Below are 12,877 nucleotides of genomic sequence, written 5' to 3' on the forward strand. Positions count from 1 at the left end.
TATAATTCCCCTTCCAATACATATGCATGACTCACTGACGCTAGAGCTTAAGTACGTAAATCCCTTAAAAGTGTTGGAAGTCATCAGTCTGGTGAATTTCTGTTTCTAATTGTCGTTATTCATGTGAATCCACCCAGACACTCATATTTTATTCCTCTCTACTATGCTCAGGCCACTGAGAACGTATCTTCTGCCCTGAACCTGAGAGACCTACTCTAATGTTCTGCATTGGAACTGGATTATGTTATGAGGAAGGTTCAGAACTCATAAAACTGTCAGAATCAAATTAGTATCTAGTCCACTAGGAAGGGTTTGCCGAGAAGAATCCATGGTAATGGGAATCTAACTCCTAGCTCTAGAATATTCCTGAATTTATTATTATCTAATAGTTAATCTGATGAAGCCCTAGACTTACAAGGAGAAGATTGTGGAAACCAGTCCTTATCAGCTCCATCCTCAACCAAAGACAAATGCACAGCTCCCTGTGAGAATCACTATACCTAGGCTCTAATGCTTCAGGGGATCTGGCCATTCTCTGCCTCCTGTATCCCATTCAGGACCAGTTTTCTCAGTTGTTGTGTCTTCAGATTCCATTTCCTTATTATGAGATATATTTCAGGGTTTGTGACATTCAGAAAGATACTTCAATTGCACTTTCCATTAGGCTTTTGATCTGAGTTCAGCCTCTGATGTTGCTTCTGAATTACCTTAGGCTCTCTGTCTTCTCATATGTCACCTGTCAGTCTCACAGCTCTCATGACGTGTGTGGGTGGCTCTTGGATGTCTGCCTTGCTGGGTCCAGGGTCTTGAGCCCTACTTCTTTGGAAGGGGGTTTGACAAAAGATAATAGACAGGTTTGTAATACTCCTGGCCCAACAAATGTTGTTGGAGAGAGAAAGCTGTAGGTCCCATAGGAGTTCACTTGCTTTGGCATGCTCTGTGGCTGTTTTATTGCAGTTTCCTGTGTCAGCACTCCAAGTGATAGGAATCACATCTCGACCAGTCAATCCTCATATTACAGTCCCCAAAAGCAGGTTATACATAACTTCCCTTCTCCCTCCAACTTACTCTTGATGCCCAGGGGTCAGCATATAGAAAAATGTTTACCTTGTTATGTACCAAGACAGGAAAACAGCTAAAAACTACAGTAAATTGCATTAGTAAACGTGAAAAAGGAGGGTGGTTAGGTCACGGTGTTGTTGGTTTTTTCTTTTTTAATTTGTACTCAAAATAAAGATTTGCTCTCAGAAAGTAATTTCTGACCACTCTGCTTCTTATGCAAGTGTTTTGACAAAAGCTCTGAGGAAGCCTTAACAGATAGGAATCAATATTGGGTTCATACAGCCTGAAGCATAAATAATTCTTGCCTTTGCAGTCAATAGATGATGATAAAAGCTACAGAAAGTTTACACTTAACTGATTTTTATACCTGAATAAACAGTGTCCATGATAGAGCTGAACTGTGATAGAGTTGGGAGACATTAACCCCGCTTTTCTTCTGCAAGATGTTTGATTTCTAAATCCTCACTTGCCAAATAGTAGAAGCAAATCCAGCAAAGATTTTGGATGCTATCTGGCAAACTGTAAAGTTTATATCTTGGAGTAGGTTTCTTTATTCAATATTTATGTAAAACTCATGATAGCTAATTGTAGATATTTGGGTAAAAATGTCCCCTCCTGGGGCTGGCCCCGTGGCCGAGTGGTTAAGTTCGCGCGCTCCGCTGCAGGCGGCCCAGTGTTTCGTTGGTTCGAATCCTGGGTGCGGACATGGCATTGCTCATCAGACCACGCTGAGGCAGCGTCCCACATGCCACAACTGGAAGGACCCACAACGAAGAATATACAACTATCTACGGGGGGCTTTCGGGAGAAAAAGGAAAAAAATAAAAATAAATAAAAATAAAATAAAAAAAAATGTCCCCTCCCATGACAGCCCATCTGCTTTAACATAGAGGTCTAATTCTTTGTAAAGAAAAAATATATCCTTGTGTACCATCATGGAAGCATGTGAGACAAGACGCCACAATGGCTCTGCAAATTGGGAACCAGTAACCCAGACTGCAAGTCCCAAAGGGGCTTGGAAGAGCCTTCAGCAAAGTTATATGTGAGCCTCTGTGTACAGGCAACCACTCACCCTTTCCCGAGCCCTGGGCTCCCTCTCCAGGGACAGCAGCCTCCATCGGGTATCCAGGCCCCCATGAATTTTCCAGGAGTAAAAACATTTCAAAACTAGAGGGACTGAAGGAATTATCTGTTTAAGAACAGACTAACTCATGGAATCACAGAAGAGCTGAAACGTCGCAGTGCAGGAAATAGGAACCAGAGTAAATACAGTGGCAGAAATTCAGACCGTCCCTTCAGGTGGCTCAGCTGGGGCTACAAGCCATCCTCTCATCCTTGGAGCATGAGAGAACTGCAGTTAACAGACTGAAAATCACACTGGACTAGGAAAGGAAGAGGCTCTCCAGCTGGAGGAGATGCTGGTGTGGCAGGCACTAACGATGTCTATATACTGCTCTATAATGCTAGTCTTTTAAGAGCGAGTTTTTTAATGCAAGTATTTTTTTCATTTTATTTATTTATTTATTTTTTTTTTGAGGGAGATTAGCCCTGAGCTAACTATTACCAATCCTCCCATTTTTGCTGAGGAAGACCGACCCTGAGCTAACATCCATGCCCATCTTCCTCCACTTTATATGTGGGATGCCCACCACAGCATGGCTTTTGCCAAGCAGTGACATGTCCCCACCCGGGATCCGCACCAGCAAACCCTGGGCCACCAAGAAGCAGAACGTGAGAACTTAACCACTGCACCACTGGACTGGCCCCTAATGCAAGTATTTTAAAGAGACAAAAATGGGCCAAGATTTACCGCACCTGTGCTCAGTTTGATAGCTATAATTCCATTCTGTAAAAGCAAATTCCCTTCTCTAAAGTTGGTGTCCAAGTAACTCAAAGTAAATGCAAATATTACCCTACCACCTCTAGCAGTCTGCCATTTAAAAATGTTAATTCTAGCATTTTAGTGACACTTACAGTATCGCTTGCAAATAGCGTAATGAATTCCACAATATGTATTCATTTAATAAGATGAAGTGCATCCATTTTATTGTAAACAATCTACTATCTAAGAGTGACAGTCAAACTAGCACCTATCACACACCAAGAGCCTGAAGGGCATATAAAAAGGCATAAAGTATCTTACTCTGGCACTCTAGAGGATTTGGGCAAGGCCCCTCAGCAAAGGTATGTTTGTATTGGAACACAACATAGTGGGCCCAGTCCCCTTCCAGACCAGGCCCTGGGAATTTCACTGGTCATCCTAATCACCATTGTTTTCAAGTATTAGTTATTATTATGATTTTAATTATTTTTATTAATTATTAATCATTTTTATAACAGTAAAATAAGGTATGTTATGAAAAGATAACTTTTAATGTAAAATTGTATACTTGGACTGTAAAAAACAAAAGGTTAACAGTTTTCTCATCTATCAGGGACATAAATTTGGGGGAAAACTACTGTCTTAAAGTTCTATTCATCTATTCTTCTTATATTGTACTTTTACTTTCCTTTTAATTTGTATTCACTCATAAAGTGAATTGAGCACCCAAATGCTCCATCTTGATGAATAATAAATGGGTTATATTTGTGAGTGAATCTTTTTTTCATTGTTGCTAATTATTCTCATAGTCTAGAAATTATCTAAATAAAACTATTTTTAGCAAATTATAAATACTTGTGCTTCTCTGGTGATTGAATCAGAGAGTTAAGCTTGAAGAAAGCAGTATATTACTTTTTGCATCAAGTCTCAGATTTCAGCATCCCAATTCAAAAACAATTGTTCCCAAGAAAGCTGAGCAACCTTTTTTCTCTTAAGAAGAAAACTAAAATCTAATAGTTGTAGCTAGAAAAAGGGAGTAAATCTGTTTTATTTTCAGTTAGATACACCTAAAAAAATTATGCGTTTTTTCTTAGATGGCTCAGGCCCTGATGGTTGGCAGAAAGCTTTAAAACCAGCTGAGTAAATCAAGGAGACGTATGAGAGAGAGAGAACGTGGTTCTCATTTGAGCAAAAGACAGATCTCCTGAGAAATTCCACTTTAGTTGTTCTAGATGCCATTACTTTTGCCCATATTTACAGAACTATGGGATTTTCTCCACCAGACATATGGCCTAAGTATGCTGAGCCAGGTGATTTTATTGACAATAGCACCAGGTATCATACTCAAAACATGCCTTTCCTGCCTGAGTATTTTGACATAGTAGTTTAAAACATATGGATTTTTCTTGTTATATGAAAGTTTTCTTTGCTTTTATGTACATCTGGGAGCAGTCAGTATTTTCCAACATATTTAAGAAACCCATAGTCATAATTCAGCAGACATTCTGGAAGTAGATTTTCCATCTGTCAATTCTATCCAACATCAAAAAAAAAAAACTAATGAAATATAAACTGAACGCTTTCAGAGCAGCTCCCTCATACAACAATCTTTTCGTTAATAATCATAATAATTAACTTCTACCTTATAACTTGCACATGCTAATTATTTTAAATATTTTTAAAGGTGTACCTTCATGATAATGCCTTTTTCTAGTATGCCTAGTATTTTAAGCAACATTTTTGTGAACTACAACAGTTCCAAATAGTTTGTGATTAATATTATACCTTGTCCTTGAGCCAACTTTTTACTTTCATTCCATGAAACTGATATTTTCCAACAAAATATTATTTTAATGTCAGAGTTTTGGAGATAACTCTGGTTGAAAGAAATGAGCAAAGACAGGAAGATAAAAGATATGTATGGCAATGGCCTATATTTACATACATACAGTATATTCCAACGAAATGTCAAAAATTCTATTGTTCTAGACAGCAAGAAACAACAAAGCTCCTATCAATAGCAAACTTACAATTGGATAGCTACTCTCTCTGGGCTATATAGAAATAAAAACTTTATCTTTAAGGATCATCGTTAACTGACCTAACAAGTTTGTTAGTCATCCATTTATTCACTCATTCAATGAGCAAAGAAATATTTGTTGACAGCACATAATGCATCAATGCCAGACTAAAATTCCCTTGAGATTACTATCTCATAGGGAAGGAAGACAAAGTATGGCAATATGCATGGTAAACAAAATAAATGAAAAATAAATGAGGTGCAAAAATGGAGCAGAGAATACAGAAATGAACTCTGCAGACAAAAAAAAAGAAGTGTTCACAGAAGACGAAACCACTAACTTCTTATGGCTAATTAGAGTTTATTAGGCAGAAAAGTAAGAAAAAAATGCATTCACAGCATAGAAAATACCGTGTGCAAAGTCACGTTCCATAGCATGTAACAGCAGGTCATTATTATCTGCACCTAAGATGACCTGGGTGAAACTGTAGGAGATAGTGCTGAAGAAGTAAGTAAAGGCTACATCAAGAAGAGCTTTACAAGACAGAAGAATAAAAACTGTTTTAGAGATGTGAGGACTTCTTAAAGGAATTCAATAGGGGATTGATGGTGTAGCACAGCTGCATTTAGAATGGTAAAACGCTTCGGGGGCAGGTTGGACAGATTGGAAGGAGAAAAGACTAAAGGCAGGGAGACCCCTTAGAGAATCATTATAGTTAGTAAGAGAATAAGACTGAAGGTATAATTTGAGGCAGTGCACCGATAGTCTCGGGTATGATCACCACCCCCATTCATACAGAGTTTAGGCGCCGACTTTCTGTCCTCCTCCCCATCACTGTTCCTTGGGAACCTCAGCATCAGGAGAATGACTCATACAACCCCTTGAGCTTTGGGACCTTTCAACTCTTCATCTCCAAAATTTTGCATCCCCACCTAAGCAAGCCTGAGCACCGTATTTACCTATAACTGGGCTGCCTCTGATATCTTAACTTCTCACTCTACGAACACCACTACTGAACTCCCTGATTTCCTCTTCTAGTAGCACTGCTACAGTCAATGCTTTGACCTGCTCAAAACTGCAAATCCATTGACTTTTATACGTGTGTGTGCATGTGTGTGTGTGTATATATACATATATATATATATATATATATATATATACTATTGCTCTGTTTCTCTAGAGAATCCTGACTAATAAACAAGGTTAACCACTAAAATCATTGTCTTTAAAATCCTCCACTCTTCTGCATCCCTCTTCCTCCATATGCAAACTCCAAACTTGCATGAGATCAGTTTTATTACTCTTCCAAATTTTGTTCTGAGCAGTTGAACATTCCTGGATAAAACATGCATATACACTGGTAATTTGCCATTTAAATACAACCATCCATTTAGCAGATATTTATCGAGTGCCTACTGTATGCCATACCCTGTTCTATGCCTGGGAGATACAGAAATGAACAAGACTAAAGCCATGTCCTGCCAGCTTTTTGACTCTACTGAATGAAATCTATAAACAAAAGAAGCAAATGAAAGGTAAATACATACATAAAACAATTTCAGTTAGCAATAAACATAAAAATTTCAAATCAATGTAAATGGATAGAAATTAGGATGGGAAGACAATTAGACTGAGTGTTCAGGGGAGGTCTTTCTGAAGAGATGAAATCAGTGCTACCAATTGAATGATGTAAGGAGCGAACCCTGTGAAGATCTAAGAAAAGAGCCCTGAAGTGGCTCTCGTTTCACTGACAGTGAAAGCCATAGCCCTTCAACGTCCTTACAATGGCTTTCAAGGTCCCAAAACAAGGAAGATCCTTGTACCCTCTCTGATCTTATCTTCTTTTGCTCTCCTCTTGGTTTGCTGTTCTCGCTACACAGATCTACTTGGCCAGCACAGGGTAGGCATGTTGCCATATTGGAGACTGTATATTGGCTTTGAAGTGGCTGGTCCTTCTGCCTGAAACACTTCCCCAGACATGTGCATGGCTAACTCCCTCAATGAGGCCTGCTTAGAATAATGCCTAGCATATATTACATGCTATATGTGTTAACTATTGATTTGTTTTTTTATAACTTGATTTTTATTTCGGCTTCTATCCAGATAGTTTAGTGGGGAAGTTTAACTTTGGTCTTTTAAGGAGTCTCAAATCCTGTTCCCGTGGCACTAGAGGCCGGCATAGGGGAAGTCCCTTTGCCCACATACTTCCAAATTAACAACTGAAATAAACAATGCTTTACTAACAAATAAAACACATCTGAGGTGTACTTTTAGTCTGCAGACCATAATTCTGAGGTCTCTGAGCTAAGGGCTTAACCTTTGGAAAACTATGATCAGTGATACAATTTCCGCTTTGTCCCATATCACGTTGCTCCCTTTACGCAATGAGCATGGTATCTGCTGACTGGAGGGGAGTGATGAAAAAGGAGAAAATATAGGAAGAAAATAGGGGGAAAAATAGGAACAGTTTCATCTCAAAATATTATTCAGTCGTCATAGATTTTAGAAATTATTTTAAATACCGAAGAATTTCCCTTAAAGTTCTCTGAAGTTTTTGTGTATCAGCAAAAGACTGGTAAAAGACCTTTGCATTTCATCAGGAATTTCATCTGTCTGCTACATGATATTTTTTTATTAATAATAGCACAGTTAGAGCAGTGCTTCTCAAACTTAAATGTGCAATAGTTAAAAAGCAGAATTTAATTAAGTAGTTCGAGCGTGATGCCTGTGTTTCTGCATTTGTAGCGCGCTCTCAGGAGATGCTGCTGCTGCTGGTCCGGGGACCATAATTCAGATTTGGTTTAGAGTATGTCTTTCTTAAAAGAGTCCATATAACTGTTCTATATAAGATGTCTTGATGTATGCAAATTAAAATTTATTTCTAAGAATAGTTAGAAAATTACAAAGTTGAATAATTGCACTTGGCTTACTCAGAGAATCTAACAGTTTCACACATTTACATTTTAGATAGTGGTCCTCAATCTTACACACTATTCAATTCTAAATTCTTTTTCTGTGTGTGAGGAAGATTGGCGCTGAGCTAACATCTGTGCTAATCTTCCTCTATTTTGTGTGGGATGCTGCCCCAGTATGGCTTGCCGAGTGTTGCTAGGTCCACACCCAGGATCCAGACCTATGATCCCCAGGCTGCCAAAGTGGAGCACAAGAATTTAACTACTAAGCCACCAGGCCAGCCCCTCAATTCTAAATTCTTAATAAGATGTAGAACTAGAATTTTGGTTGTATATTCTTAAGAAAAACATTCAGTTGTATACTTTTTTTTTTTTTGAGGAAAATTAGCCCTGAGCTAACATCTGCTGCCAATTCTTCTCTTTTTTCTGAGGAAGATTGGCCCTGAACTAACATCTTTGCCCATCTTCCTCTATTTTTTATGTGGGATGCCTGCCACAGCATCGGTTGATAAGCTGCGCTAGGTCCTTGACCAGGATCCGACCCAGTGAACCCCAGGCCACCGAAGTGGGGCACACAAACTTAACCAATACACCACGGGGCCGAGTTTTATTTATTTATTTATTTTTATTTTTTTTGCTTTGAATTCAATGTTTTAATTTTGAGAAGAAGATCTAGTGATTGAACTCATGCAAGGAGATGGGCTGAGGCCTGCTAAAAGTGAGGTTGGAATTTCCATAGCATTCAAGACAACCAAAAAGATAAATACAACTTTTCTCATTCACATCCCAGTCAGTGGGTCTCACATTTCTGGAATTGATTAGACCTGTGTTGTCCAATATGGTAGCCTCTAGCCATGTGTAAAATATATTCATCACAATCATGATAAATTTTCAATAGACCTCCAATCTTCCCAACTCTCTCCCCAATAGCAGAGTGGGGTTAGGATTAGTTTTCAGTTCTTAAATGTATGGTGATCAAATCTGTAACTACAACTTCAGTGGTACTATTTTCTATGCTACTGATTCAGATTTTATCTACAAGATAGGTACAAATAAGTTCAAAGGGACAGTATATTATTTACAACTAATATTTTATAAAGGAATACTCATGTATAAAAACACAATCAAGAGCATCAATTTGGTTTCAGAGGCAATTGTTACTTTAGTATCTACCACAAAGTCAAGCAATGGAATGCATTCCCTGATCTATTTATTGCAACTATTCCCTGCTGCACTAATATAATTGAAGGCGATAAATGCTGTAGACATTTTTTAATATATTGGTGTTGGGGACAAGGTGACACTGATAAATTGGGTGTCATACTCAGTGAGATACTGTTTATCATTGTACTCACACTGGACATTTGATTTGAAGTAATTGCATCTAAGAACATATATCTAAGAACATATACGTTCTATATATTAGAACATATAAAGGTGTTTTGTTATTTTTCAAAAATAACCCTTCATTTTAACCAAAAGCCTCAATAAGGAAAATCAGATAAATTAAAACAAAGGGTTTCCATACTACTCTAATGACATGACGAATAAGATGAAGCCTGAGGCGCTCTTGAGGAAATTCTCTTTCTAGTTTGCAAAAGCTGTGGGAGACCATTAACATCATGAGGTCAGTTACAGGAAATATTGATCTCTAAAGTGTCATGGTCTTACACCTTATGGAGGCTCACGGATCTGACTTACAGCACATGCAGACCCAATTATAGGACAAGTCAGCTCCAAGTATTTCACACATTCATAAGCACAGGAGCTATTTTGTCCACCAGTGGATAAAGCTTCTGGGTAGCTACTGAAATCAGGCAAATAGTATGGTAATCCAAGGTGAATGGTGAGGTTAAGGCCTCCACACCAAAAACAACTGGATACGGTGCAACCATGAACATAGGAAAAATCTCAGAATTTGAACAAGTAAACAAAAAACAGGACAAACTTAATTCAGGTAAGTGAAACTGCCAGACTGCCAAAAGAAGTTCTTCAAAGGAGACTTCCATGGAACTCATTTGCCCAGCAGGAGTAAATAAATCTCAACGGATATATTTTTATCCAAGCCACAGGTGAGAGCCTGATTAACTGGGAAACAACACAGTTACATGACATTACATTCTTCATGATCACCATTCAAACTTCAGTATCTGCATAGAGAAGTACAGAGAGTTACACTGAAATTGTGTGTGCTAAGGAACGCCACTAACTTAGCTCCCAGGAAAATGATTAACTTTTATAAGTAATTTTCATTTTTTCTCTCAAAGATAAAGTTCAACTTTCACTTTAACATTGGTTGGGAACATTTCCTTTGTTGCTTGGTTGTATATTTTGAGAAGGCAAATCCATTGGCATTCAAAGAGGCTTAAAACATAAACCAACATTAGAAGCAATGAAAACACATAGCTAAAAGTTTAACTTTAATCACAAATTCACAACTAGAGATTTCATTTGCACATCTTAGAAAGCTAAAAGGACGTGTTAAAATTTATAACCAACCAGCAAAAATATGTCACACAGATTTTTAATGTTCATAATTTAGAATTTATCACATAATTATATTTATAAATATTTCCTTTATTTGCAAAATTATTATCCTTAAAACATTTCTTTCCAATACATTTGAAATTTTCATGCGTTTTAAGGAAAAAAACCCATCCTGTTTAAACATGTACTACTAAACTTTAATGTGTGGTTAAACCAGTGTCACCAAATTAAAAAAGAAAAAAACATACTGCTGTGTTGGATATGCAGTCGTTACAACAAATAACGACAATACATGTCCTATTCCATCATCATGTACGTGCTCTTGTTTCATTTCTTAGCCATTATCAGAAACATTTGGAGGTAAGAAAACCAATGCATCATTGAAAATATGCCCGAATGCCCTAAGACATTATACCCCATACATCATCACATGCATCTGATTAGGAGTCAGTCCATTAAAAGTAACAGCCATATCTGAACAACATCCTTCTACTACCAGGTTGGGGTGATTAGTCATTGCCTCTTTAATAGAAAGCCCACCAGATTTGGTATTAAGTACATCTTTTCCTTTAGAATCTTCTGCATTTTCTGCAAACACTCCAGCATATTTCAGGCGTACTGCTAGCTGCTTATCTTCAGATATCTTCCAAATCATCCCTCCCTGGTCAGGACACTTTTCAGGGCTACTGAGAAGGTGGTTAAGTCTTTTCACTGATTCCATACTTAAGACAATTCCTCCTTCCACACTCACATATTCAAGGTCTCCAGATGTTACAGTGTGGCCTAGATAGAAAGGTTGTAATGGATCCTTCTTTAACAAAAAGTACTTTAAGTTTTCAATAATAGCAAACGTCGTGGGGCGTGCAATAAAGAACCAGTTGTATCGGTTTCTATATTTATCAAAGGCATATTTGTAAGCTTTTCTCATCATTAACCACATATCTTTTGTTTTCATGTTAATTGACTTAAACACTTTAAAGTTTTCAGAACTGAAGAACTCTGCTTTGTCGCAGTGTTTGGTCCAAGTTTCCTTCACTGCAGTCCAAAGACTCACATCTTTGTGTTTTACAAGGATGATACAGTATACCCGAAAGCTCTTACTGAGCTCCATGCGTTCATCCTCTGAAATTTTCAAGATATCTTCTTTATTAGGAGCTTGTACGTGATAATGCTCATGGTGGTACATTCTACTTCTATAACCAATTCTAACGTGTCCTAGTATAGTGATGAAGGCACAGAAAATACTTCCAAGCATCACACTCTTCAAAACTCAACTGCTCTCAGAAAGCATTTTTCCCGCGTCTCCAACGGCTTGGGGGCGGGAGAGCGCAGCCGCGGACGGTTCTCCTCTCACGTTCGCGCGCCACTCGGTTAGGCTCCTGGTCCGGCTGCTCTAGATGCCGGCGGTGTCCTCTCGTTGGTTTGGCTAAAGGTGGGGAGGCCCAGGAAGTCCATACATGGTTTTAAAGAAAAGTGTTTTAATCAGTTTTTTATCCTAAGCTTTATTTAATCAGTTCCATGGAGGAGACCATTTTATCCCCGTTAATTTCTCCCTCTTATAGTTTCCCTGAAAATACAGAATTACTCCCACAAGGACCCACTTCCAAGTGTGCTTGGAAGAAATCCCCCGCCTCCACCCCACAAGGAAAATATTTTTAAATTAATTGTTGCTCAGACAAATCTTTACCATCAAAACACTGCGTATTTTTAGGAAGGTGTTGGAACGAAATAGAAAATATGATCCTTTTCAAAGTCCCAAACCATAGCAATCTCTTTTCGGAAAGTCCATTGGCGGTTCCTTATCTTACATATCACATAAAGGAGCTGAAGAAAGTTTCTTATCTTACATATCACATAAAGGAGCTGAAGAAAGCCCATCAAGGAAAAAGGGAATGCCAGATGAGAGAATAAAATCCACAGAGCCCAAAAGTTCGCAGCAATAGCAACACAATTAATATATTCTTGTTTATTTAATCACAGCCGTAGTAAAATTATAACTAGAGGCACCCCCTTGGCATTTGAAAGAGACAAACATAAGAAAGCACTTAACACTTTATACAGCCTTTAGCAGGTCTGCTGGATCTATCACTTCAGTGTGGAATACAGGATAACATTATTTTAAAAATGAAGGGAAAAAAGGTTTATATGAATTCCTTTGTAAAAACTCTATAATAAGTTAATAAAAGAAAACCAACATAACTGTTTATTTTGTAAAGTTTATGAACCGAGATAGAAACCATGCCTTCTGCCAACATATCTTTCATTGCCATGGTCCAAGAGAGAGTGTATTCTCTAAATATTTGCTTAATGGGAATAGTTCCCACTCAGAGTGACAAGTATTACACATTTTTTTATTTACATAAAACAAAACAAAATAATTGTGGCAGTTTGTGTCTATCTTGGTGCAATCCTTCATGGGCAGAAGGAATAAATAGTTTCATACCAAGAGATGGCCCAGGTAATAAATTTGAGAGAAGTTGTTTTCTTTGCTCTTTAGGTAAATGTTTTTAAATAATGGAGACATCATAAATTGTCATTTTAAAAACTGTACCTGTCCAACAGAGATTTCTTTT

At 37.9% G+C, this 12,877-nt stretch overlaps 1 protein-coding gene across 1 annotated transcript; it reads right to left on the reverse strand.

Annotated features, from left to right (window-relative positions):
• Positions 1–10,713: 10,713 nt before the first annotated feature.
• LOC124241613 (C1GALT1-specific chaperone 1-like) lies at positions 10,714–11,559 on the reverse strand. The gene has a single exon (XM_046665527.1). The coding sequence runs from the start codon at positions 11,557–11,559 to the stop codon at positions 10,714–10,716; it is 846 nt and encodes a 281-aa protein (XP_046521483.1).
• Between the last annotated feature and the right edge of the window lie 1,318 nt (positions 11,560–12,877).

Source organism: Equus quagga, chromosome 7 (genome assembly GCF_021613505.1).
Source record: "Equus quagga isolate Etosha38 chromosome 7, UCLA_HA_Equagga_1.0, whole genome shotgun sequence".
NCBI lineage: Eukaryota > Metazoa > Chordata > Mammalia > Perissodactyla > Equidae > Equus > Equus quagga.

Coding starts and splice junctions, on each gene's coding strand:
- LOC124241613 (XM_046665527.1), bottom strand. CDS start 11,559: ATGCTTGGAAGTATTTTCTGTGCCTTCATCACTATACTAGGACACGTT.